At 43.6% G+C, this 26,686-nt stretch overlaps 1 protein-coding gene across 1 annotated transcript in view; it reads left to right on the top strand.

The window, feature by feature from the left end:
• The first annotated feature begins 2,476 nt into the window (after positions 1 to 2,476).
• The window catches only part of ZNF75A (zinc finger protein 75A), a 62,413-nt gene continuing 38,203 nt past the window's right edge, over positions 2,477 to 26,686 (top strand). Inside the window, 8 exon segments of the mRNA XM_060285290.1 lie at positions 2,477 to 2,690; positions 3,507 to 3,591; positions 4,533 to 5,051; positions 6,460 to 6,655; positions 7,720 to 7,811; positions 8,097 to 8,223; positions 11,251 to 11,361; positions 23,257 to 23,375. Coding sequence (XP_060141273.1) covers positions 4,641 to 5,051; positions 6,460 to 6,655; positions 7,720 to 7,811; positions 8,097 to 8,223; positions 11,251 to 11,361; positions 23,257 to 23,375 — 1,056 coding nt within the window. The 5' untranslated portion in view covers positions 2,477 to 2,690; positions 3,507 to 3,591; positions 4,533 to 4,640.

Genomic DNA, 26,686 nt, shown 5'->3' with positions numbered 1-26,686 from the left:
GCTGGGACTGGAAACTGGATCCACCTGATGGTCGAAGTCTGTGCAATTTCCATTAGGTAACAGGTAACAACTTCCATTTCCTGTCTCATATACCAGGTTGATTATCCCCACATTGTAGGGATTGAATTTTGGGCCAAAGATCAGCCTCAGTTCGATTTGAATTCCCCTTTATTGCTCACATTCTCTCAGGTGGCTGATTCTGACCTCTCAGAGAGGCTGGCAACTTGGAGATCTCCCACCAGCTCTTCAGACTCTCCCATTATCAGCAACTGCTGAGCCTCACTCACAAGCTTTCAGCCAGCTCTGGGAGCTCTGCTCATGATCATTGCAGCCCAAGCTGCATTCAAGTATAGGATCCTGGAGCTGAAGCAATTCCTGATCATTCTGCACAGGGAGATCCAAGCCTGGGTGAGGGCGCATCATCCAGGAAGCATTGAGAAGGCAGTGACCTTGGTGCAGCATTTAGAGTGAGAACCCAGGAGACGAAGGCAATGATGAGAAGGGGAGTATGGAAAGAGAATGGAAATCAGATTGGAGAGGGCCTGGGTAAGGGGACAGGCAGTTGAAACAAGGTGGAGAAACTTGATTTAATTACTGCTTCTTAAGTACATGTTTGTTTTTCTCATTGGTGTCCATGGCAACTTTTAAGAAAACATTTTCTTTCCCCACTGAAGGAAGGAGGGTGGGTAGAGAGTTTTCAGTAGGTCTTGTCTGCCAAGAATAAAGGAAGGGAGGTATTTTTCCCTGTAGAACACAAGATTTCTCCTCTGCATGTTGTAAGTACCTGAGCCAGTTCTGTAAACAAGAATTTTCTGTTTTTTTAATTGAAGTTGATTTACAATGTTGTGCCCATCTGTGCTGCACAGCAAAGTGACTCAGTTATACACATATATACATTCTTTTTTTTAAACATTCTTTTCCATTATGGTTTATCATAGGATATTGAATATTGTTCCCTGTGCTATACAGTAGGACCTTGTTACTTAATTCATCTTATATATAATAGTTTATATCTGCTAATTCCAAACTCCCAGTCCTTCCCTCCCCCACCCTGCTTCCCCTTGGCACCCACAAGCCTGTTCTCTATGTCTGTGAGTATGTTTCTGTTTTGTAGATAAGTTCATTTATGCCATATTTTAGATTCTACATATAAGTGATATTATATAGTATTTATCTTTGTCTGACTTCACTTAGTATGATAATGTCTGGTTGTATCCATGTTATTTCATTCTTTTTTATGGTTGAGTAGTATTCCATTGTATATATATAGCACATCTTTATCCATTCATCTGTTGATGGACATTTAGGTTGTTTACATGTGTTGGCTATTGTGAATAGTGCTGCTATGAACAGAGGGGTGCATGTATCTTTTTGAATTATAGTTTTGTCTAGGTATATGTGCAGGAGTGGGATTGCTGGACCATATAGTAATTCTATTTTTAGTTTTCTGAGGAACCTCCACACTGTTTTCCATAGTGGCCGCACCAACTTACATTCCCACCAACAGTGTAGGAGGGTTCTTTTTTCTCCACACCCTCTCCAGTATTTGTTATTTGTAGACTTTTTAATGATGCCCATTCTGACGGTGTGAAGTAGTTTTGATTTGCATTTGCATTTCTCTAATTTCTCTAATTAGTGAGAATCTTTTGGTTGTTGACACGCCTGTTGTAAGACAGAGGGATTGCCGTGCTCAGCCAGCTGTAGGAACTTTGGTTGCATGTGAGTGTCTGGGTCACACCTATCACAAGCCAGATTAGTTAGACGAAACTGCCTTTGTGAAAATTATAAACGGTACCTCATTTAAAATGGAATCAGAGCTCAAAGGGGTTGATCTCACGCCCAACCACTAGACATCAATTGCATTAGCAACAGGTTACTACTTTACTACCCACCAGGAGGAAGATTTTCTCCTGACCTAGCAACAGGTGAGCCAATGAGAGACTGTCAAAATTCAGCCAATGACAAGCCACTACACTCCCATTTTGCTCCAGTGGATTCTTGGGTTACAACAGTCGCTCCGAACTCCTCAGGTCTCCTGTGTACAAGAACCATGTTCTCCAGACTTGCTTATGGTTGCCAGGGTTTGCATATTCCAAATAGCAACTCTTTATTGTCCCCAAATTAACTCATTTTGCTGATAAAATAACTGGCTATTATATTGTTTTAAGTCAACACCAGGTACCGGAAGAGGTTGTGAGAAGCGGCGGGAGGACAGCTCGGGCACTGGCAGGGGCGGGGACGTCACGCGGTGGGACTCCGGGTTACCAGTCGCCACCCACTCACAACGACGAAGGAAGTAATGGCCGCGAGAGGACAGCCACCGTGCAGGGCCCTCAGGCTCCGCGGGCCTGAGACTCCGTGACATCAACTCTCGCCGCCTGGTAAACGCCAGTTCGCGGCGGTGAAGACACATTGACCTGCGAGGAGCCTCTTTCCGGAGGTACGTCACTTCCCCTTCCGGTTGGATAGAGTGAGGGGTGGGGGTGGGTAAGCCCGCGGCGGAGGAACTGCTCCGGGCGGGCCGTCCGGGCCAGGCGAACCTAAGTGGTTCCGGGCCTGAGCCTCGGAACCCACCTCTGAGTGGCGCGGGGCGGGGAGCTGTCCTCCTTAGAGCGGTGGCCGGACCGGCGGCGACTTGCGGTAGAGCCCCGGGAGGAGGGAGCGGCCTCCACGAAGCCAAGCCATCCGAGGTAACCTAGAAGCGGCTTCCGCTTCGGCGCAGGCTCCGGAGCCCCCGAGAGACGCCGGCCGCTGCAAGGCAGCCGGGGGTATTTCCGAGCCGGGCGGCTGGACTGTCTGGGGCGAGGCCCGCCGTCAGGCTCGTGAGGCCGCTCTCTACAACGTTTGTGCGGGTGGCGCCCGGGGCCGCGCTGCGGGAGTCCATTCGGACACTGCCCGCAGGCACAGTGCTCGCGGGCGCGCCCGGGCGGTCGTGTTCACTTTCCCGCCTCCGCCGGCGTTTCCTTTACCGGTTGATGTTACTGTGGGAGAAACGGGTGGTCCAGCCTCAGAGAGATCAGCTTCCTCTGATGCGAAAGCCTGGGAAGTGTCCCTGCTCCTCAGAGCCAGGTGGGCATCGGGAGCCGGCCGTTTGTGAACACCGTGGCTTCCTGGGCAGAATTTCGGTGCCCTTTCCGCTGGATCAACTCAGGGAAAGTGAGGCTCACGAGGCACTCCTCCTCAGCCTCGCTTAGAGGTCTAAATGAGCCCTGGAGAAATGTAGCAGCTGAATGTAATCATCACCAACTAACATGCTGTCCTTTTTCCCAACTGACATTTGGATACACATTTTGTGAACAAGGATCAGCTGTAATTTTTCCTAAGTCAAGTAATGAAAATTAAAAATTCAGGTATAAATCTTCTGCATGGTGCTCTTTATATATCTTACAAAGAAATGCCAAGATGAATGTAGAGCAACTAGTTACTTAATTGGGGGATGCTTTTGAGAAGAGTAAGGCTCCATTTTTCTGAATTACTGTTCTTCCACTCTGGTCTCATTGTTCCAGCTCTTCTGCCAGTTTTCATACAATGCAAAGGAGCACCTCAAATGGTCCAGGAAGTGAAGTCTTTCATCTTCCCAAAAGAGCAAAGGTAATAGAAGTTGTACCCTCTTACTGAAGACAGACTAGGACGATATGTTGAAATTTAAGAGAAACTCAGAATATTCTCCTGATCTTTCCTTTACACGGAGAGGATGGCATAGGAAGTGCATCAATTAAATCTTTGGATAATCCCCAAACTCCTTGGAGCCAGTGGGTACTAGTTTTTTCACCCACCAACCTCTCCTGATTTAATTAATTAATTTATTTTAAAAAATTATTTATTTATTTATTGGCTGTGTTGGGTCTTCGTTTCTGTGTGAGGGCTTTCTCTAGTTGAGGTGAGCGGGGGCCATTCTTCATCGTGGTGTGCGGGCCCCTCACTGTCGTGGCCTCTCTTTGTTTTTTTTTTTTTGCGGTATGCGGGCCTCTCACTGTGGTGGCCTCTCCCGTTGCGGAGCATAGGCTCTGGACGCACAGGCTCAACGGCCATGGCTCATGGGCCCAGCTGCTCCGCGGCATGTGGGATCTTCCCAGACCGGGACACGAACCCGTGTCCCCTGCATCGGCAGGCGGACTCTCAACCACTGCACCACCAGGGAAGTCCTGCCGTGGCCTCTCTTGTTGCGGAGCACAGGCTCCAGACACGCAGGCTCAGTAATTGTGGCTCACGGGCCGAATTGCTCTGCGGCCTGTGGGATCTTCCCAGACCAGGGCTCGAACCCGTGTCCCCTGCATTGGCAGGCAGATTCTCAACCACTGCGCCACCAGGGAAGCCCTATTTTTTTTTTTTAAGGCAAAGTAATTTATTTACATTTGTCTTCAATAAGTCGTGCTGTATTCCGTTGAATAATAGAAAGAAAAGGAGAGAAACAAGGGCTTGGCAGTTGATTTTTAAAGTTCATTTTTCTCTTATAATAAGTAACAAGTAGTAAAGTTCGTGTGACTTTTTTATTGACATGCACTTTTTTTTTTCTCACTTTAATGCCTTAGAAAGAAGAACCTTCTGTTGGTTTTGTTCCAGATCATACTGGGCCTCAGTTGTCAAAGATGGTGCTGGTGGTGTGTCCAACACAGGAGCCAAATTGTTCCTAGATCAGAATGATGACAGTAGATCTGAAGGTGGGTAAGTACTTGAACCCTCAGATCAGGACTCTGTGGGAGACCAAGGGACCTGTGACAGAGAGCTCCAGTCAGCATAAGAAATATGCCCCCCAAATGGACAGTCTCAGTCCCAAGAGGTTTCACCAGCACTTCTAGAGCTTCCTCTGTCATGATGCAGCTGGACCCAGGGAGGCTGTTGACCAGCTTCAGAAATTAAGCCTATGGTGGCTGAGGCCAGAGATTCAGTCAGAAGTGCAGATCTTGGAACTTGTGGTCCTAGAGTAGTTCCTGACCATTCTGCCCAGGGACACCCAGACTTGCATAAAGGAGCACCATCTACAGAGCATTGAGGAGGCTGTGGTCCTGGTAGAACACTTACAGAGGGAATCTGGTCAAATGAGGAATGGGGTGAGAAGAAAGATTCTTCATGTGTGCAGTAAAACAGGGTGAAGGTGGATGTATTGGGGGCAGTTAATTGGGAAATAAGATGAATTAAGTCTCAGTTCTGTTGTTCCTTTAGGACATGTAAAGCAGGACGTGAAAGCACAGACTCACAGCCATAGTCAGTCCACAGGTTTCAGAGTTCCTGGCAGACTTCCCTGGCCTTAGGGAGAGTTGCTTTTTGCCCTCTTTGGAGCCAGGGTGTGTTGAGGGTAATGAGCCTAGTCTGGCTTGGCAAAGGAGATGAGCCTCAAGTTCTTAGAAACAAACAAAAGGCAATAAGGAGTTGGAGAGGAAGGGACAGATCCAAAAAGCAGTAATTCTCAGAGACCAAAGGAGAGTGAAGATAGGAAAGAGAAGGAGAAACCAAACAACTAGAGGAAGACTGCCCAGGAAGAGAAAAAGTAGAAAGAAAGATTTGGAAATCCCAACAGAGTAGCTGAGAGAAGAAAGAGCGTGAGGGATAGTGTCCTCTGTACCGTAGACAAGGGCCTCCACTGCCCTCCCTCAGTGGTTGTTCCTTGGCTGTGCTGTGAGCGGGGATCCAGGGCATGCCCTTGGGCAGGTGGCAGCATACCAGCTGGCTTCACAGGCCTACTGAGAATACCGGGAGGGCACACGTTTTGTGTCAAAATCATTTGAGGATAGGTTGGAGCCTTGACTCTTTCCTCCCACTTTTTTCTCCATTTCATCCCAGTCCTCTGTGGGACTCTTTCCTGGCCATGTGGAAAATCTGGTTGACAGGACAACTTTTTTTTTTTTTTTTTTTTTTGGCGTACACGGGCCTCTCACTGTTATGGCCTCTCCAGTTGTGGAGCACAGGCTCTGGACATGCAGGCTCAGCGGCCATGGCTCACAGGCCCAGCCGCTCCGCAGCATGTGGGATCTTCCCGGACCGGGGCACGAACCCATGTCCCCTGCATCAGCAGGCGGACTCTCAACCACTGCGCCACCAGGGAAGCCCGACAGGACAACTTTTAAATTCAATTCCTTAATCTTTTGAGAGAGTTAGAGGACAGGAAACCACTAAGGCAAGAATCTAAGTTGGGAGAGAAAGTCTGTCAAGGCAGCATGAGAACAGGTGGCCTGTGCAGCCGTGTTAGTGGTCTGAGCTGGGCTGGATGCAGAGGGTGGGGGCTGCTGTCTTGGAGGGCTGACAGTAACCACACCTTTTTTCTTCTTCTGCCAATTTTCCTATATTTTGTGTATAGTTCTTGTGGGAAATTGGTGGTCCCGTATCTCTCTTAAGTCTTTGTGACATTTCCTTTAGTGTCTCCTTCTTCCCACAGTTTGCACTCTGCTTTTTCCTCCCTCTCCCACCAACTCCCAAACGAAAAGTAAGTTCCATGGTAACAAGGATGGGCATTATTTCTAGGTTGCAGACCATGAGCTGGGAAAGGAGGCAGTGCTCTTGGGAGAGACAGCAGAGGCCCTAGGCTTCAAGCTGAAGCCAGCAGAGGCCCAGCAAGTGGGCATGTCCCAGGATGAAGAATTTTGGAATACACACCAGAGTCTACAAGAGCTGCTGATCAGGAATACCCACAAAGAAACTGAGCCCGTATGTGAGAGGGGTAAGAAGCTTCACGTTACTTGCCTTCTCCTGGGAGCTGGGATAGTAATTTGTTAAGCCAGAATGTTGTTACCATTTTCTTTCTTGCCCTGTGGATCTACTAATGTAGCCACGTTAGCAATTAGGATGCCCCACAGATTATGGTAGAGCAGACCAGGTGTGGTTGAAGGTGGGGGTTGGCCTAAGATTCAGAAATCTCCAAACCACAGAACCCTGGTAATAACATCAGGAATTCTGTTTTTAGAAAAGCAGAGAGGGTCGGTCTCACCTCATGCTGAAAATATGGAAGGAATTGGGATCAGAATGGGTGGTTAGTGGCAGAATGTGAACACTATTTGTACCAGAAAAAAAGTAATAAATGATAAAAAAAGAAAAAAACTACATCTCTTACTGTACACTGGATTCCCTGAGTATTTTGTTTTCAATTTATGTCACGAGAAGGTAATAAAAATTTTTTTCGTTTCATTAATTTGCTCATGAAAACTAGGGAACCTGTTTTAGAGGCTGGTAGTTCCATGGTTTTCATTTATAATGAGAGAGGCATTTCTGAACACACACACTTTTTTTTTTAATAAATAAATTTATGTATTTATTTATTTTTGGCTGTGTTGGGTCTTCGTTGCTGCACGTGGGCTTTCTCTAGTTGCGGTGAGCGAGGTGGTGCGTGGGCTTCTCATTGAGGTGGCTTCTCATTGTGGTGGCTTCCTTGTGGTGCGTGGGCTTCTCATTGTGGTGGCTTTTCTTGTTGCAGAGCATGGGCTCTGGGTGCGCGGGCTTCAGTAGTTGTGGCTCTTGGGCTCTAGAGCACAGGCTCAGTATCTGGGGTGCACGGGCTTAGTTGCTCCATGGCATGTAGGATCTTCCTGGACCAGGGCTTGAACCCATGTCCCCTGCATTGGCAGGCGGATTCTTAACCACTGCGCCACCAGGGAAGTCCAGCACACGTACTTGTAAAGGTATCTCATCAATACTAAAAAAATCGGGATCTTCTGTATTTTAGAAAAGAGCCTACCACGTTCAGAAACAGAAGCGAGAGAAATTACCTCTGCTATCTTTCACCCACAGCGGTGCCTGCTCACCGGATCCTAGCCTTTCCTGAACAGACAAACACCAAAGACTGGCCAGTGGCACCTGAGCTCATCTTGCCTGAGTCCCAGGTGAGCTGTGCTTTCCAGCTTCTTAGGGCTGCCTCTCCCTGCTGCCCTTGACCTACACTGCCCAGCACGTGCTTAGAGGCGTGTTAACCCAGATGATCCTGCTGGGGAACTGGACACCTCCCAGACTGTTTGCTGATCCCTTGCCTCTTCCATTTCTGCCTCCTTACTTTAAAAAGTATCATGTGCTGTTCCTTTAGTTCCTGGCCTAACATACAAATCATGGGTCAGATGGTTGGGCTGCTTTTGAAGTGGCAAATACTTAGCTAAAGCTTATTCTCTTTTTAGAGCTTGTTGACATTTGAAGAAGTGGCCATATATTTTTCCCAGGAAGAATGGGAGTTACTGGATCCTACTCAGAAGGCCCTCTACAATGATGTAATGCAAGAAAACTATGAGACTGTCATCTCTCTAGGTAAAGATTCTCCCCTTCCCTTCATTGAATCTTTTTTTTTTAAATTTTTTTAATTTATCTTTTTGGGGGTGTTGGGTCTTCGTTGCTGCACGCGGGCTTTCTCTAGTTGCGGCGAGCAGGGGCTACTCTTTGTTGTGGTGCATGGGCTTCTCATTGCAGTGGCTTCTCATTGCAGAGCACAGGCTCTAGGCACGTGGGCTTCAGCAATTGTGGCTCGTGGGCTCTAGAGTGCAGACTTAGTAGTTGTGGCACATGGGCTTAGTTGCTCCGCGGCATGTGGGATCTTCCCGGACCAGGGCTCAAACTTGTGTCCCCTGCACTGGCAGGCGGATTCTTAACCACTGCGCCACCAGGGAAGTCCTGAATCTTTTTTTAAAAAAATTATTTATTTGGCTGCGTCAGACCTTAGTTGTGGCATGCGAGATCTTCGATGTGGCATGCGAGATGTTTCGTTGCGGCACGTGGGCTTCTCTCTAGTTGTGGCACACAGGCTCTAGAGCGCGCGGGCTCTGTAGTTGTGGTGCGGGCTTCATTGCCCCGTGGCATGTGGGATTTTAGTTCCCTGACCAGGGGTTGAACCCCCGTCTGCTGCATTGGAAGGTGGATTCTTGACTACTAAACCACCAGGGAAGTTCTTTGCCCTTCCCTTTGCATAGGAGTTGAGTAATCTGTCATATTCTTGGCTTTCTCTGTGAGAGAGTCTCTTTTCCAGTTGCTTTTTTTTTTTTCTTTTTTATATACACAGATATATTTACCAGTTGCTTTTTGATTCTCAGATAGTGGTTCGGCAGGGAAAAGGTGTAACCAGTTTACCTGGGAGCTTTTGCCAAGTTCACATGCTCATTCCTTATCCAGAATTTTTGTTCCGTTCCCTCCAAATTTGCTTTGCTCTTCTCTTTTCTGTCTCCCTAAAGGACACTACCATTCACCCAGTATTTCAGGCCAGAAAACCTATGGATCATTCTTTACTGTGATCTTGCCATCCTACCCCACTACTAGGTCATCGCTAATCAGCTTGGCTCCACCCTCACAGTGTAGCTTGAATCAGATCATGTCTCAGCCTCTTGTGCTGTTACCATCCTTGTCTCAGCCACAAGGTTCACTCAATACTTTCTAACTGCCACCACTCCTGCCCTCCCACAATCAGTTTTCCACACAGCAGCCAGAGTCTTTTAAAAACCTAATCATGGGGGGCTTCCCTGGTGGCGCAGTGGTTAAGAATCCGCCTGCCAATGCAGGGGACACGAGTTTGAGCCCTGCTCCAGGAAGTTCCCACATGCTGCAGAGCAACTCAGCCCGTGCGCCACAACTACTGAGCCTGTGTACCACAACTACTGAAGCGCACTCGTCTAGAGCCTGTGCTCTGCAACAAGGGAAGACATAACAATGAGAAGCCCACACACTGCAACAAAGAGTAGCCCCCACTTGCTCACTGCAACTAGAGAAAGCCCGCGTACAGCAACGAATACCCAACACAGCCAAAAATAAATAAATAAAATAAAGGTATTTTTAAAAAAAAAACAAAAAAAACACCCCTAATCACGGGGAATTCTCTGGTGGTCCAGTGGTTAGGACTCTGCACTTTCAGTGTGAAGGGTGTAGGTTCAATCCCTGGTTGGGGAAGTAAGATCCTGGAAGCTGCAGGGTGTGGCCAAAAAAACCAAACCTAATCAGATGATGACATTTTCTGCTTAAAAACCTTACGATAACTTCTCATCACATTCAATATAAGAACCAAATTCCTTACCAAGGCTTCCTCCACGATCTGGCCCCTCCTCATCTCCCTGCTGTCGTCTCCTGCCACTCGTGCCCTTGCTCTGGCCTCTTTATTCACACTGCTCATCTTGTTGTTTCATGGGCTTGGTGTGCTCATTTCTTTCTCCTTCCCTGTGCCTGGCACACTTTTCTGCCATATGACAAAACTCTCAGTTTAGGGTTCTGCTCAAAATATCACTTTTTTTCCTTTTTTTTAAATATATATTTATGTGGCTGTGCAGGGTCTTAGTTTGGCACTCTGGATCTTTAGTTGCAGCATGCGGGATTTTTAGTTGCAGCATGCGAACTCTTAGTTGCAGCATCTTAGCTCCCCAACCACGGATCGAACCCGGACCCACTGCATTGGGAGCATGGGTCTTAACCACTGGACCACCAAGGAAGTCCTTCAAATATCACTAAGAGAAGCTTTTCACATAGCCTTATTTAAAATACTTTCACAGAAGCAGAATCTTAAGTGTTCTCTCACCCTGCTCTAGTTTTCTTCAAAACGTTTATCACTTCCTGATATTTTATTTGCGTGTTTATTGACATTAGACTGTCTCACTGTGCGCTAGAAGATAAGCTCTCTGAGATCAAGGGGCTTGGCTTATTCACCACTGTATCCCTAGCACATAGAGGGTGCCTGGTGCACCATAGCCACTCAGCACATATGTATTGAATGACTGAGTGATGAATGCTTTCCATACTTGGCAATATGATTTAAAGAAAGTCCACTAAGTAATTCTGGTCTGTTTCCTCCACCTGGATGTGAACCAGTGAGCTATAGGAGTAGTAGAAATCTTTCCTGGTCCAGTGTCTGGTACCTGAGAACTCAATTGAAACTTGCTATAATATAACAGGAATCACTTGTATTTATGATACGCAGCCCACTGACCTTCACATTGACTCCCCTAGACCTGGCCTTATCCAGTATGAGTCTTTCTAAAGAGGTAATAGGACCAGCCTGTATTTCCTGTAGCCTCTGGAGTTTGGTTACAGCTTAGTTGAATATGGAGTATTGGTTTCAGAAGATGGGGAACATGCAATGAATTCACATACCCTTTTCATAGATCTAGCTTAGATTTATTTCCCAGTCTTTACATACCCACTCACAAATGCAGTATAGTGTAAACTTAATATTGGATATGAGACACTCCATTTAACCATTCAGGATAAGAAACTGTTAAAGTATCTTTTGCACTTCCTGAAGTAGTCTGGAATTAGTGAACCATTGTTAGTTCCAGTCACTGACTTCAGTTTTTTATTTCACAGCATTATTTGTGCTCCCCAAAACTAAAGTGATCTGCTGCTTAGAGCAAGGGGAAGAGCCATGGGTTCAAGGACCCCCAATATTCAAAGACAGTCCCGAAGAGCTGTTTTCAGGTAAATATACCATGGGAAGAGGAGAAATGTGCCTTGGTAGGAACCTTTACAAGGGCTTAACATTTTAAGATTCTACTTCCCTATTTTTTTAAAATCAGTGAATATTGCGTTTTTTTCTATTCCCATGGTTTTCTTGCTCTGACATACAGTTGGCTGATTCTTATGTTTATTCCAACAGAGATAAAGATGAAAAATGACACTGAAAATCATCAACCTATATGTTTTTCTGACTTAGAAATACAAGCACCAGGAGACATAGTATCAAAAAAAGCCAGTGTGAATGTTCATCAGAAAACAATGGGCAAAGAAAATCATGGTGATACGCATAGGGTGGGGAAATGGCACCAAGATTTTCCAGTGAAGGAAGGAATTAAATTTTCAAACTGGTGGGAAGAAGAGCTGCTGAAACTTATCGAGCTTCATGAGAAAGAACGTGCAGGAGAGAAGCCTTTTAAATGTCAGGAATGTGGGAAAAGCTTCAGAGTTAGTTCTGACCTTATTAAGCACCAAAGAATTCACACTGAAGAGAAACCGTATAAATGTGAACAGTGTGATAAGAGGTTTAGATGGAGGTCAGATCTCAATAAGCACTTAACAACACATCAAGGAGTAAAGCCATATAAATGCTCATGGTGTGGGAAAAGCTTCAGTCAAAATTCACATCTCCACACACACCAAAGAACTCACACTGGAGAGAAGCCCTTTACATGTCATCAATGTGGAAAAAAATTCAGTCAAAATTCCCACCTTATTAAACACCGGAGAACCCACCTGTAGCACATGCAGGAGAATCTTCAATAAGTGCTCAAGACTTTGACACCAGTGAAGGAAAGCTTGTTCAGTGTCCTCAGCCTACAGACATATACCAAGCAGCGCTTGACCCTAAAGTTTATGAAAAAATGCAAAATTAAGAAGCATGAAGAATTTTTCACCAGTGGAAAATTTGGAGATGTAAACGTCATGTTTCACAGAAAGAAATCAGGGTTGACTGTGGAGGGGAAACGTTAATAGTTGTACTACTTACTGTTTTTACTTAGAACTTTTACTGAATTCTTTAGCAAAAATAGTGTTCTAAGAATATTCTGAGTAAGGGAAAAAGCTGCTTTGGGATTGTACCTGGCAAAATAGCAAGATCAGCTTCAAAATAGCAGATGCAGTCATGAATCATCAGTCTTCTTTGGTCACAGAATGACCTCCCCAGCCACTCTTAAGCACATATGATAGAAACATTTGTAGCATGGTCTTCCAAAACAAAAAGCAGTAATATACATGTTTCATTGCATACCATTGTCTTCCAGTTAGCAGACTTACGAATTTCAGTAGTCTCATGAGGTAGAAATGAATTCTAATATAAAGTTTTCCAAGAACCAAATTGGATTTTCTTACTCTGTTTTGTCATTGGACAGTGTTCACAAAGTTGACCTGGTTCTGAGTTCCTTCTTGAACATTTTAGCAACTATATCTCTTTAGTCCTGTTAGCACAGTTTTTACTGTGATGAAGTCATTTACTTCACTGTTAGAGAATCTGCCAGGTGAACTAATAATGCACTATCATTGCCTCTCATTTGTGGTGTTGGAAAAAAGAATATCTAATGAGATCATGTGGACATGGGTTGGAATTTTTAGCCATTTGGTATGTTTTAGATGAAAAGAAGAATTTTCTGCAATTAACTGGACTCCTTACCTCACAATGCCAATAGGATAAAACAGCCATAAACATGAGCACTTTTCTGAAGCTCATGGAAATTAATGGGAATTCAGGATCAACTTCTTAGGTTTTTGTCTGTTTGTATTTTAACTTGGCTTTTGTTTGTTACTAAGAACAACAAGAAAGTTATGTTTGTCTGGGAACTGGAGTGTATGCAGTAGGGAGGATTCTGTGGGTCACTGGGAATGGTGCTCTGGGAATTCAGTGAGCAGGAGACCAAGTTCCCAAAAGGAAAGGTTTGGGAACTGATGTTGAGTGGCAGGCAAGGCTAGGTGAACCTGCATCTGCCTTGGTTGACTTACACTGTAAACTGTTAAACAGGCAGGGTCTTCCAGTTTCTGTTTTCTCCAGCATAGCATAGAATGCCAAAAATCTATGGGCTGTGGATTTTCTTATAACACCTACAGCAGTGATTCAGATGTGTTCCTGTAGGAGCTTTCAGGTAGTATTAGGAAAGAGGTTAAATGATCTCTTACAAATCTCTTATAAAAAGGGAAGTTAGGTTCAAAGAGATCCAGAGGCTTGTTAAGACCCCATAGCTAGTGGGTCTGTTGGCTGTCACTTAGCTGCATCAGTCAGGCCTGAGGGCAGGATGAACAGGACTGATCTGTATGTTGTCCCTGCCCAGCCAGCCTGGATGACATTGTATTGTATCTATTTCTATTTCTAGCTTGTAACACATTCCTGTTTCTTGATTGGTTACTGAAACACTCTTAAATCTCCAGTTTCCATATGAAATAGAGATAACACTCAACTCAGGGTTTTTCTGGGGATTAGAGGGGTTGATGAAGGAAAAACACCTATCAGCCTGGGAAATAGCAGGGTCTCAGTCAGTGTGCGTGTCCTTCCCTTTCCCCTGGTCCCCAGTGGTATGTTGGGTGGACTGACTACATTAAAGGAGCAGATGCATTTGTGGCTGTTGCAGCTCCTTCCAGGAGCTGAGCACTCGTGGTGGTGGTTTGCTTGGTTGATTTGGTCCTTGGCTTCAGTGCCTAATGGTGTAAGTCACCTGAGGTTTTTCTGCGGCTGTCAGCAGGATTTCATTTTCTTCTCTTAAGATAACTGTACCAGTATACCAGTGTGCTTATTTTTTAAGCTCGGCCAGCTCTGCAGCTCTGGTCTGCATAGATCTTACCCAACAGTCTCAGCCTTACACCCCTGGGACTCTGTTTTTTCTCCCAAGATATACATGTGGATTTCTTGCTGACACTGCATTCATTCATTCAATTTGATGAGGGCCTATTATGTACCCAGGTAGTCTTTTAAACTAAGGATATAGTAGTGGACAAGGAGACAAAATGCATATCCTCATGGAGCTTGTATCCTAGTGAACAGTAAGAAGGGAGTGGTTAGACTTTTTTCTCCTTGCAGTTAGCATCCTGAGATAGTTTTGAGCAATGGGTGTGAGCAAAAGTTTCCCTTCTCGGCTGTAGCATTTGTTTGTTGCTGCAGGACTCTCTAGTGGTGTCTTTTCCTGCCTCAGTCATATAAGCACATAGGAGTCACAAGATCAGAACAGTCTGGAATGCCGAGCCCCCCACATTGGGGAGGGGTATCTGTTCTGGAGAGTCCCCCAGACCTATAATGAGAAATAAACTTTTGTTGTGTTAAGTCAATGGGATGTTGGTGCTATGTGTTTCTGCAGCATAACCTGGCCTGTCAGTAAGACCGTCTTCTGCTAGAGCTCAGGAAACTTCTTTGTCATTCCACCTGGTCTTTGGTCCTTGGAAGAGATCTAGTTTCCTCTAGATGCTCCACTGAGCTGGTGTAACACTGATGGGAACACTTAGGAGCTTATAAGACTATAGGTGATGGGAAAGACAGACTGCTTGCTTGCTTACCAGGGACAAATCCTGTAGAGGTCAGTTGTTGAAGTGGATGAGGCAACCATCTGTCTCTCTCTCTGGCCTTATTCCATTTCGTTGTCTTTGTCTGCCCTCTGTTCCACTGCTCCACAGCCCTACATGCACAGGAAGGGCTTCTGTTGATCAGTGGGCTAGGGAGAGGTTAGGGGTTCCTTTCCATTCTAAGTGAGTGCAGTAGACTTCAAGGAATGGTTTGGTAAATAGCTCTGTTGTACCTTCTTTGAATTGTGCCTTAGAAAATGGGAAGGAGATCACCAAGTTTTCCCAGATTGTTGTAAAGAGGAAGGTGGCTGCTTTTCCTGGACTGAAAGGTAACAGTTGGGAAGAAGCTTGGACAGGAAAACAGGAGCAGGGCACTCCAGCTGGGGAATGAGAAACTTCCAGTGGGAAAGTTCTAACTTAGCCACTAATCAGCACAGTGTTTTACTACTACGTATGTTTTGGAATTTGGGTTGGATGTATTCAGGTTGGAAGAAGGCATTCTATACCTCATCACAGCGATGAGAGCCGATTAGTAAAACAACAAGGTAAAACTAAAACTGTGAGGCTTCGTTTAAAAAATCAGACACAACCCTAGGTTCAGCCTCAAACAGTGTTAAAGTTCTCACTAATATGACCTGCAAAATCAGATGATTTCTAGGACAAACCAGAAGGTGCTTCGTTTTTGTGTGTCCAGTTAACAGCCTTATAGTGGCTCCAAGGTTGGTTCTGAGAATTGGATCACTGACCTAGCCTCGTCCCCAAATCCTCGACCCCTTCTCTGCATGGGTCCCAGTGGACACGGTCCTGTGACCATTGTATACCCAGAGTTCTCACCATTAAGCTGACTGTAACCTCAAGCTCATCTTGAGAATCTCAACTATCTTTTAACTGGAGGGGAAGTACAGGAGGAGAGCTTGGATAAAACAAACTGCTAGGGTTTCGATCAGCTTTTGAAACAGAACTGTTTAATTGTGCTGGAGATTTTTAGAGGAAGAATGCTAAGCAGCCTTTTCTATCCAGCTGCACAGTTGGGATAATAAAAAGCTTTGAACACCATAAAGGATTTTCTAGACATTCGTTGAACCACTCCACAGACAAGTGTTTACCGAGCATCTTGTGCATTTCCTGGCTCCTTCCCACTCATGTGTAATGGATCAAGGCTGCCCATTACTTTTCTCTCAGGAGCTTTCCCTCTAGTGCTTACAGTGGATTATTTGCTGAAGGCCTCACGTTCTTTCTGTGGGTTATCTCCTGTACAGTCTCTGAAGTGCCCTGAGTAGGAAGTGCTGAAGCTTTACCCACATTCTCTTCCTAGGGTTCTTTCCAAACAAGTACAGAAGCAATTTGTTGCTGAATCTATTCCACACTTGTCACTTTTATAGTTTCTTCCTTGTGTGGGTTCAATGGAGAGCAAGGCTGGAGCACTGTTTAAAGCATCTACCGAACCCAATGTATGTGTAGGGTTTGTGTATGAATTCTCCAGTGGACAAGGGTACTGGGCTGTACTGAAGTTCTTTCTGCAGTCAAGCGTCTATAAGGCTTTCCTTCTGTATAAATCATCCATATCTGATAATGCCTGCACTTCACTCAAAGCAGTTCTCCCATCTGGCTCTTGTGAGAGGAATTATGCAAGCAAGCTCTTGTCTTTCACTCAGTTTCAGACTTAGGAAAACTATCAGAATTGCTTTTCATTTCCACCACAGTAGGATTATGAATCTTGAATTGCACAGATCTAAGCACTAATACAAAAATAAGGTTTATAGTATTTGAATACCCTGAACCTTCAAGGAAAAACTTGGTAAGAAATCTTTCTGTTGAATGTTTTTAACCAATGAATATAATATTTCCAGCATCATGATTTTCACACTAAGCATTTGTCCATGACTTGTACAAACAGAACAGTTTCAAAGCATGTGAAAAAATGAAAAAGTGGAGGATCTTTAATGTTCACAAAGAGAAGAGATATTTTAAGCTTCAGAACAATCTTTTTTAAAATGTTAGTAGCTTAAGGAACAATAGTTTCTCACACAGAGGAGTTATGGAAATGTGTTTTAATGTTTCCTTCTTCCTGTAACTTCCTGTTGAGTAAGCATTACCCAGCATCAAAGCTATTCATCATCCTTAAAGGAGGAGCTCATATTTCCAGTCTTACTCTTCTTTGAGTTAAGAGGCGCTTCTACAGTATTCTTCTCTTGGATCTCTCCACAGCTCCCACAGTTTGAAATCCAAGCTTGCACAAGGGCTCTGTCTTCCCTTGACCTTCACTCTTATACCAGTCAGTCATGTCTGCACTTAACCATTCTGAGTATTGTGTTTATTCCCTTCATAGGAAGTATCACAAGGCAGAGTTATTTGGTTTGGTTGCTTTTGTCTGTCTTAACCCATTAGAATATAAGCATCAGGAGGGCAGGGGTTTTGTCTGTCTTGTGTAGACTTCAGTGTTGGGCACAAAACTGACATAAATACAAGGATGAAAATACAGTTGATTCTTCAACAACGCGCAGGGTAGGTTAGTTGCACCAACTCCTACACAGTTGAAAATCCATGTATAACTTTACAGTTGGCCCTCTGCATCTGCAGCTTCAACCAACCATGGATCATGTGCTGCGGTACCTATTTATTGAAAAAAGTCCACATGTAAGTGGAACCTTGCAGTTCAAACACATGTTCTTCAAGGGTCCACTTATATCAAACAGAAAAAAACTGCCACAGCCACCTGAACATTAGCTTTGGTTACTCAGAGCACCCCCTGGCCCAGTGTTCTCCTTTCTTCAGGTATTGAGTGCTTGACAAATGTGTGATGGTCATGAGTCCTGGTCTTGTTCTTTATCAGGAGAGATGGAAGAGAAGAGCATGCAGGCCCTCTGAAGGAATGCACAGAGGATTCCTATGTTGGGGACGTTGGAATGTGTGAGGCTATCATTCTATCTGAATGAATGCTGTAGCTTGGAGCTCAGGGAACTTCACCCTGGAATAAGAAGACTGGATTCCATGTGCACCCCAAGGAAAGCACCTCCACTCAGGTTGCCTGTCCTCTCAGCACCCACCCCCACCATGTCTGCTCTCCAACACTTGCCATTAGTAAGCGCCTGAATACCCACACAGACCTAGGGGTCTTGCAGGCACTCAGCACATCTCTTCCCAAGGACTATCTCAACACCGAGGTGTATAGAAGGACCTGGAAGGGGCCTTGGAAATCTGTTCTGTCAGTGGGTACCAAACATAGGTAGAGAACAATGTGAGATATGCAGAGCTATTCCATGAAAAAAGTATTATGCACCCAAGTAAATCTGGGGGCAGTGGGTTAGAGTCAATGTTTTGTTATAGGAGGACTTCTCAGTGCTTATGTTTAAATGTACACTGCAGGGCTTCCCTAGTGGCACAGTGGTTAAGAATCCGCCTGCCAATGCAGGGGGCACGTGTTTGAGCCCTGGTCCAAGAAGATCCCACATGCCACTGAGCAACTAAGCCTGTGTGCGACAACTACTGAGCCTGCACTCTAGAGCCCTCGTACTACAGCTCCTGAGCCCGTGTACCTAGAACCCATGCTCCACAACAGGAGAAGCCACCGCAATGAGAAGCTCGTGCACCGCAAGGAAGAGTAACCCCCGCTCGACACAACTAAAGAAAGCCCAGGCGCAGCAACGAAGACCTAACGCAGCCATAAATAGATAGATAGGTAAATTTATTTTAAAAAATTAAATGTACAGTGTAAACTCCGGGTCAGAGGAGAGGAGTATAAGCATGCAGTGATTGCCAGCCTTTTTTGATCGTGGTGGTGGTGGTGGTGGGTGTGTGACATTCACACCTAACATCCATCTCTCAGATAGTTTTGTGGAATACCAGTTTGGGAAACGCTGACCTAGTTAATCCTTTCACCATTATGGAAACTTGACAGAGTATCTGAGTTAGTGGAACAAAATTAGATCCCACGCCACCTGACTAGCAATTAAATGCCCCTTCCTCTACACCACACAGCCTCTTGGGTAGGGGGACAGGCATCACCATTAAACATTAGGAAGGTGAAGCTTCAGATCCCATGGTTAGATATTGCGGGCAGAGTAGAACTGGTACCCGTGCATTCTCTTTCTAGGAGAGAACTTGGAGACCTCTCTTGCAAGGGCCCTAGCCAAAGAATTTGTTTCTCGTAGGTCAATGCAAGCAATTGTGTTTGGCATCTTCTGTATCTAGTAGAAGATCCAAACGTTTTAGCAACAACATTCTCAATTGCTTCTAGCGTCTGCTATGCAACGAGTGTTTTACACGCAAGGGTTTGGAAAATGGCACTTCACTTTTACAAAGCTGACAACCCAGTATAAGATCTTTCAACTTCAAAACTCATCTACTCCCCAGGAGGGGTGAAGGACAAGGACCATCAGTCCCACTTGAGACATCAGGTATATAAGACAAATTTCAGGAAGTGGTTGCCTTAAGATGTGTTGCAGAAGATGCAGGGAGAGAATTGAGATTTCCTGGTTCCCAGTTTAGATACCACAAGAGTTCTAGGAAGAAAGTAAATTTTTGTCCATGCATGTTGTGGAGCAGGATTTAGGAGTCAGGGCTCCTGACTGATTCCTTATTACACATTCTTCTCCTTAGGCTGTCTGAGACAGCTGCTAGGGCTCCATTCCACCACCATCCTGACCACTCACATCAGCCCTCACTGTCTTAGAAGGAGGAAAAGGAGAGACCAGGGCACGGACATCTCAGGAAGTATCATCACTCTCAACTAAATCATGATCTCTCACCTGTCTCCACAAGTGACAGGAATCCCTTCTTAAGTATGGTCTCTTTTTCTCAGAAAGAACCCTGTTTTCTCTTTGGCTAGTCCCTTGGAGTTAACCTGGGTGCTATGACCTCCCAAATTACTTCTTGTCCTGTACACCATCTGGGACCTGGAAGCAGTCTGTCCTCTAACCATTTGCAGGCACAAAGTGGTCTGGGATTTGCAGAAGAATAACAGGAGAAGCTGTGCCATTTTGCATTCCCATCAGTAATGAATAAGAGTTTCTGTTTTTCCATATTCTTATGAGTATTTGTAGTTCTCAGTGTTTTTGGATTTTCACCATTCTGATAGTTGTATAGTGGTGTCTCATTGCTTTAATTTACAGTTCCCTAATGACATGATATGGAGCATCTTTTCATGTTTTTTTACCATCTGTGTACATTGTTTGGTGAAGTGTCTGTTCATATCTTCTGCCCCTTTCTTAATCAAGTTGATCATTTTCTTATTGTTGAATTTTAAGAGTTCTTTGCATAAGTTATATAAAATTCCTTTATCAGATAAGTATTTTGCAAATGTTTTCTCCCAGTCTGTGGCTTGTCTTATTCTTTTGACAGTGTCTTTGCAGAGCAAAAGTTTTTAATTTTAATGAAGTCCAACTTATCAATCATTTCTTTCCTGGAGCATGCCTTTAGTGTTGTATCTACTGTATAAAGTCATCACCAAACCCAAAGTCATGTAGGTTTTCTCCTATGTTTTATCTTCTGGAGTTTTATTATTTTGGTTTACATTTAGATCTAGAATCCATTTTGAATTATTTTTGTGAGGGGTGTAAAATCTGCATGTAGATTCTTCTCTTTTTTTTTTTGCATGTGTATGTCCAGTTGTTCTAGGACCATTTGTTAAAAAGACTGTCTTTCCTCCATTTTATTGCCTTTGCCCTTTTGTCAACAGTCAGCTGTCCATATTTATGTTGGTCTATTTCTGGGCTCCCTATTCTGTTCCATTGATCTATTTGTCTATTCCTTCACCTACACCACACTGTCTTGATTATTGTAGCTTTACAGTAAGTCAGTGTTGAGTAATGTCAGTTCTCTAATTTTTTCTTCTCCTTCAATATCATGGTGGCTATTCTGGGTCTTGTGCCTCTCCATATATATTTAAAAATCAATTTGTCAATATCCAGAAAATAACTCGCTGGGATTTTTTAAAAAATAAATTTATTTTATTTATTTATTTTTGGCTGCATTGGATCTTCGTTGCTGTGCGCAGGCTTTCTCTAGTTGCAACGAGCAGGGGCTACTCTTCGTTGCAGTGCGCGGGCTTCTCATTGCAGTGACTTCTCTTGTTGCGGAGCATGGGCTGTAGGGCGTGCAGGCTTCAGTAGTTGTGGCTCCTGGGCTCTAGAGCGCAGGCTCAGTAGTTGTGGCACACGGGCTTAGTTGCTCCGCGGCATGTGGGGTCTTCCCAGACCAGTGCTCGAACCCGTGTTCCCTGCATTGGCAGGCGGATTCTTAACCACTGTGCCACCAGGAAAGCCCTTGCTGGGATTTTATTGGGATTCCATTGAACCTGTAGATCAAGTTGGGAAGAATTACCATCTTGACAGTATTGATTTTTATTCTTTAGCCTGTTGATGTGATGGATTACATTAATTAATTTTGTATAAGTTCTTTTTTTTTAATTTTTATTTTATTTTTTTGCGCGGTACGTGGGTCTCTCACTGTTGTGGCCTCTTCCGTTGCGCAGCACAGGCTCCGGACGCGCAGGCTTAGTGGCCATGGCTCACGGGCCCAGCCACTCTGCGGCATGTGGGATCTTACCGGACCGGGGCACGAACCCGTGTCCCCTGCATCGGCAGGCGGACTCTCAACCACTGCGCCACCAGGGAAGCCCTAAGCTCTTAATTAATTACTTTTGGCTTCGTTGGGTCTTCGTTGCTGTGTGCAGGCTTTCTCTAGTTGCGGCTAGCAGGGGCTACTCTTTGTTGCGGTGCGCGTGCTTCTCTTGTTGTAGATCACAGGCTGTAGGCGTGCGAGCTTTAGTAGTTGTGGCTAGCGGGCTCTAGAGTTCAGGCTCAGTAGTTGTGGCGCACGGGCTCAGTTGCTCCGCGGCATGTGGGATCTTCCCGGACCGGGGCATGAACCCGTGTCCCCTGCATTGGCAGGCGGACTCTCAACCACTGTGCCACCAGGGAAGCCTCTATTTTTGATATTTTTATTTTAAGTTTTAAAATTCTTATGAATGACATGATTAGAGCACTAAAGGTGGAGACAAGAAGTCTAGATACATTCAGACACAAAGAAAACACCTATGAAAATTTAGGCACTTTAGTATATAAGCAATTCTACTTGCTAAAAGGGTTTGTTTGTTTTTGTTTTTTGGTTTTTTGGTCTATGTCTCAACTTTTCACAACCATCAACCCCCAAGTGGTCAGAAACTTCACCTCAAGCAGCATTATTTAACACTACATGAAAGAAACTCAGTAGTAGAGAATTTAATATTGAAAAGGGCAAAGGATTTGAATAGACGTTTCTCACAATAAGATATACAAATGGCCAGTCAGCACATAAAAAGGCACTCAACATCATTAGCCATCATGGAAATGGAAATCAAAACCACAATGAGATACTATCCACTGGCATGTGGATAATAGATAAGAACGTGTTATTGAGGATGTGGAAAAATTAGAACACTCATACACTGCTGGTGGGAATTTAAATTGTTCAGCCACTGTAGAAAACACTTGGGCACTAACTTCAAAAGTTAAACATTGAATTACCATTTGTCCCAGCAATTCCACTGCTACATATAGACCCAAGAGAATAGAAAACTTGTGTCCACAGAAAACTTATATATGAATGTACATAGCAGCATTATTCACAATAGCCCCAAACTAGAAACAACCCAAACGTCCATCAACTAATAAATGGATAAATAAAATGTGGTATATCCATACAATGGAATGTTGTTTAGCAATAAAAGGAAAGGAAATTCTGATATATGCTACAACATAGATGAACATTGAAAACATTCTAAGTGAAAGGAGTCAGACACAAAAGGTCACATGTTGTATGAAATATCCAGAACAGACAAATCTATAGAGACAGAAAGTGGATTAGTGGTTTCTAGGGACTGGAAGCTGCAGCGGGTGGAGGTTGACTGCTAAAGATACAGGGTTTCTTTTGGGGTGATGAAAATGTTCTGGAATTAAATAGTGATAATGAAATGTAAGTATGGTAATAAAACTACTGAATTAAAAATTTCAAAGTGGTGAATTTTATGATATGTGTCTTATATCTGAATTTTAAAAACCTGACTAAGAAGGGACTAAAGCAGAGGGTGACAAGTTGGCTTCCAGGTAACTAATAGTAGCAGGTGGGACAGGGAAGAAGATTGTGGACAAGAAAAAAGATTAAGTAAAGCCTTTGAAAAGAAGTGAACTAATTTGGGAAGACCTCGGTGGAGGCAGGGATTAGGTATCAGAGTGGAGAACCAGTAATACAGGAAAAGAAAGAAAATGTATAGATGTTGGAAAGGCACAAGGAAAACTAAGTATTGGGGTTCCATCTCTGGATAAGATGAAGTAAGCATGCTTCACCTTTTCTCTCACATAGAAAACAACTCTAAAACCTGGATAGAATGTATGGAGCAGCTATTCGAGAACGTCAAAGCATTAATAGCAGTTTGTGATTTGGAGAAGAACACCAGAGTTCAAAGTACCACTGAACTGATGGTGAGTTTACAATTTATGTTCTCTGATATCCCTTTACCTCAGCTCAGCACAACTAGAAACCTAGAAGCACTGTGGTGAAGATGGAGGCAAAATACATTTACTTATGACAAAAACTCCCAGGAAACTAGGAATAGAATGGAACTTCTTCAACCTGTAAAAGAGCATCTATTTAAAAAGCTCTATAGGGCTTCCCTGGTGGCGCAGTGGTTGAGAGTCCACCTGCCGATGCAGGGGACACGGGTTTGTGCCCCGGTCTGGGAAGATCCCACATGCCACGGAGCAGCTAGGCCCATGAGCCATGGCCGCTGAGCCTGCGCGTCCAGAGCCTGTGCACCGCAACGGGAGAAGCCACAACAGTGAAAGGCCCGCATACTGAAAAAAAAAAAAGGCTCTATAGCTCATATCTTACTTAGTTATCAAAGATTGAATGCTTTGCCTCTGAGATAAGCAACAAAACAAGAATACCCAGTCCTGCCACTCGTGTTTAGCGTTGTACTGGAAGGTTTGACCAGTGCGATAACGAAAGAAAGGGAAATAAAAAACATCCAGATTGAAAAGGAAAAACAAAACTGTTCCTGTTCACTGATGACATGATTGTCAATGTAGAAAATTCTAAGACCCTGCCAAAATCTCTAAAATAAGTAAATTTAGTAAGATCACAAGATGCAAGGTCAATAAACAAAACAAATTCTATTTCTGTACATTGGAAACAATGTACTTTACAATAGCTTCAAGAAAAGAAATAGTTATAAATCTAACAAATCATGTAGAGGTTGTGTGTGCTGAGAACTATAAATCACTGGTGAAATAAGTCAAAGATGTCCTAAATAAATGGAAAGACATACCATGTTCATAAATTGGAAAGACTCAAAGTAGTAAAAATGTCAATTCTCCCCTGATTGATCAATAGTTTTAATGCAATGTGGAAAGATAAAAGAACTAGAATGGCCTAAACAGTTTTGAAAAATAAGAAAAAAATTGAAGAAATCACATTACTTGATTATAAGACTTTCTCTAAAGCTATGTTAATCAAAAGAGTGTGATATTGGTAGAGGGGTAGACACACAGATCAATGGCATAGAATAAAGAGGCCAGAAATAGACCCACATAAATATGGCAGGTTGATTTTAAATAGGCAAATATTTAATGAGGTTACAATCACATAAAACAGAATTAACCATTTTAAAGTGAACAATTGAGTGGCATTTAGTATATTCATAATTTTGTGCAACTACTACTTCTACCTAGTTCCAAAATATTTTCATCACGCCCAAAGAAAGCCCCATATCCACTAGGCAGTTACTCCTCATTCTTGTTTTCCTATAGTGCCTGGCAAATCACAAACCTGCTTTTTGTCCCTCTGGATTGATCTAATCTGAATATTTAATATAAATGGAATCTTACAGTATGTGACATGTTGGGCCTGACTTTCTTTCACTAGTGTAACGCTTTTTAAGTTGACCCACATTGCAGCATGTTTCAATCAGCACTTCATTCCTTTTTTGGCTGAATAATATTCAGTATTATTGATTCATTACAATTTGCTTATACATTCATCTGTTGATGGACATTTAAGTTGTTTCTACTTTTTGGCTATTGTGATAGGCCTGTTGCATACATGCAAGTACAAGTATTTGTTTTGAGTACCTGTTTTCAGCTCTGTTGGCATACAGTATACCCAGAAGTGGTACTGTGGGGTCATATGGTAGTTTTATGTTTAATTTTTGAGGAACAGACTTACCTATCGGGCCTGAAATATTTTATAGGCATACTTCATTTTAGTGCACTTTTATTGCCCTTCACAGATAATGTATTTTTACAAATTGAATGTTTGTGGCAACCCTGCATCAGCAAGTCTAGCAGCACCATTATTCTAACAGCATTTTCTCACTTTTTGTCTCTGTGTCACATTTTGATAATTCTCACAATATTTCAAACTTTTTCATTATTATATTTGTTATGGTGATCTGTGATCAGTGATTTTTGATGTTACTATTGTAACAGTTTTGGCATTATGTAGACATAATGCTATTGCATACTTAATAAATTGCAGTATAGTGTAACTATAACTTTTATATGCTCTGGGAAAACAAAATAAAAAAATTGTCACTTTATTGCGACGTTTGCTTTTTTTGTTTTTCGGCTGCACTGTGCGCCTTGTGGGATCTTAGTTCCCTGACCAGGAATTGAACCCAGGCCCTCAGCAGTGAGACCACAGAGTCTTAACCACTGGACTGCCAGGGAATTCCCACAGTGTTTGCTTTGTTGCAGTGGTCTGGAACTGAACCCTCAGTACCTCCAAAGTATGCCTGTGCATTCTCATCAGACATGTTCAGGGGTTCCTTTTTTCGACCTCCTTGCTAACACTAGCTATTTTTCTATTTGTATTATTATTATAGCCATCTAAATGAGTATAAAGTGGTATTTAATTATGTTTTTGGTCTGCATTTCCCCAGTAACTAATGATGTTGAGCATCTTTTCATGTGCTTGTTGACCATTTATCTTTTTTAGAGAAATGTCTCTTTGAGTCCTTTGGCCAATTTACAGTTTGTTTGTTTATTTATTTATTTATGGCTGTGTTGGGTCTTTGTTGCTGCGCGCAGGCTTTTTCTAGTTGTGGCAAGCAGGGGCTACTCTTCATTGCGGTGCACAGGCTTCTCATTGCGGTGGCTTCTCTTGTTGCGGAGCACGGGCTCTAGGCACGCGGGCTTCAGTAGTTGTGGCACATGGGCTTAGTAGTTGTGGCTTGCAGTCTCCAGAGCACAGGCCTAGTAGTTGTGGCGCATGGGCTTAGTTGCTCTGCGGCATGTGGGATCTTCCTGGACCAGGGCTCAAACCCATGTCCCCTGCACTGGCAGACGGATTCTTAACCACTGCACCACCAGGGAAGCCCCAAAACCTTACTTTTAATAATACATAGAACAGCTAGACAGAAGATCAAAAAAACAAACTGAGTTCTTCAACAACATTATAAACCAGCTAGGTATAACAGTTATATATAGAACACCCTGCCCAACAACAGTACACATTCTTCTCAAGTGCACATGGACATTATCCAGGATAGACCATATAGTAGGCAATGAAATAAGGCTTAATAAATTTTAAAAGATTCAAATCATATAAGGTATCTTCTCTGACTGCATGGAATAAAACTAGAAATAACAAAAAGAAAACTGGCAAATTCACAAATATGAGAAATTAATTAACATACTCTTAAATGACCGTAGGTCAAAGAAGACATCATAAGGGAAATTATGAAATATTTTGAGATGAATGAAGACAAAAATACAACATACCAAAACTTAAGGGA

The sequence above is a fragment of the Globicephala melas genome, chromosome 15 (genome assembly GCF_963455315.2).
Source record: "Globicephala melas chromosome 15, mGloMel1.2, whole genome shotgun sequence".
NCBI classification, from domain to species: Eukaryota; Metazoa; Chordata; class Mammalia; order Artiodactyla; family Delphinidae; genus Globicephala; species Globicephala melas.
The sequence above is the reverse complement of the archived record's forward strand: the minus strand, read 5'-3'. Positions and strand labels throughout refer to the sequence as shown.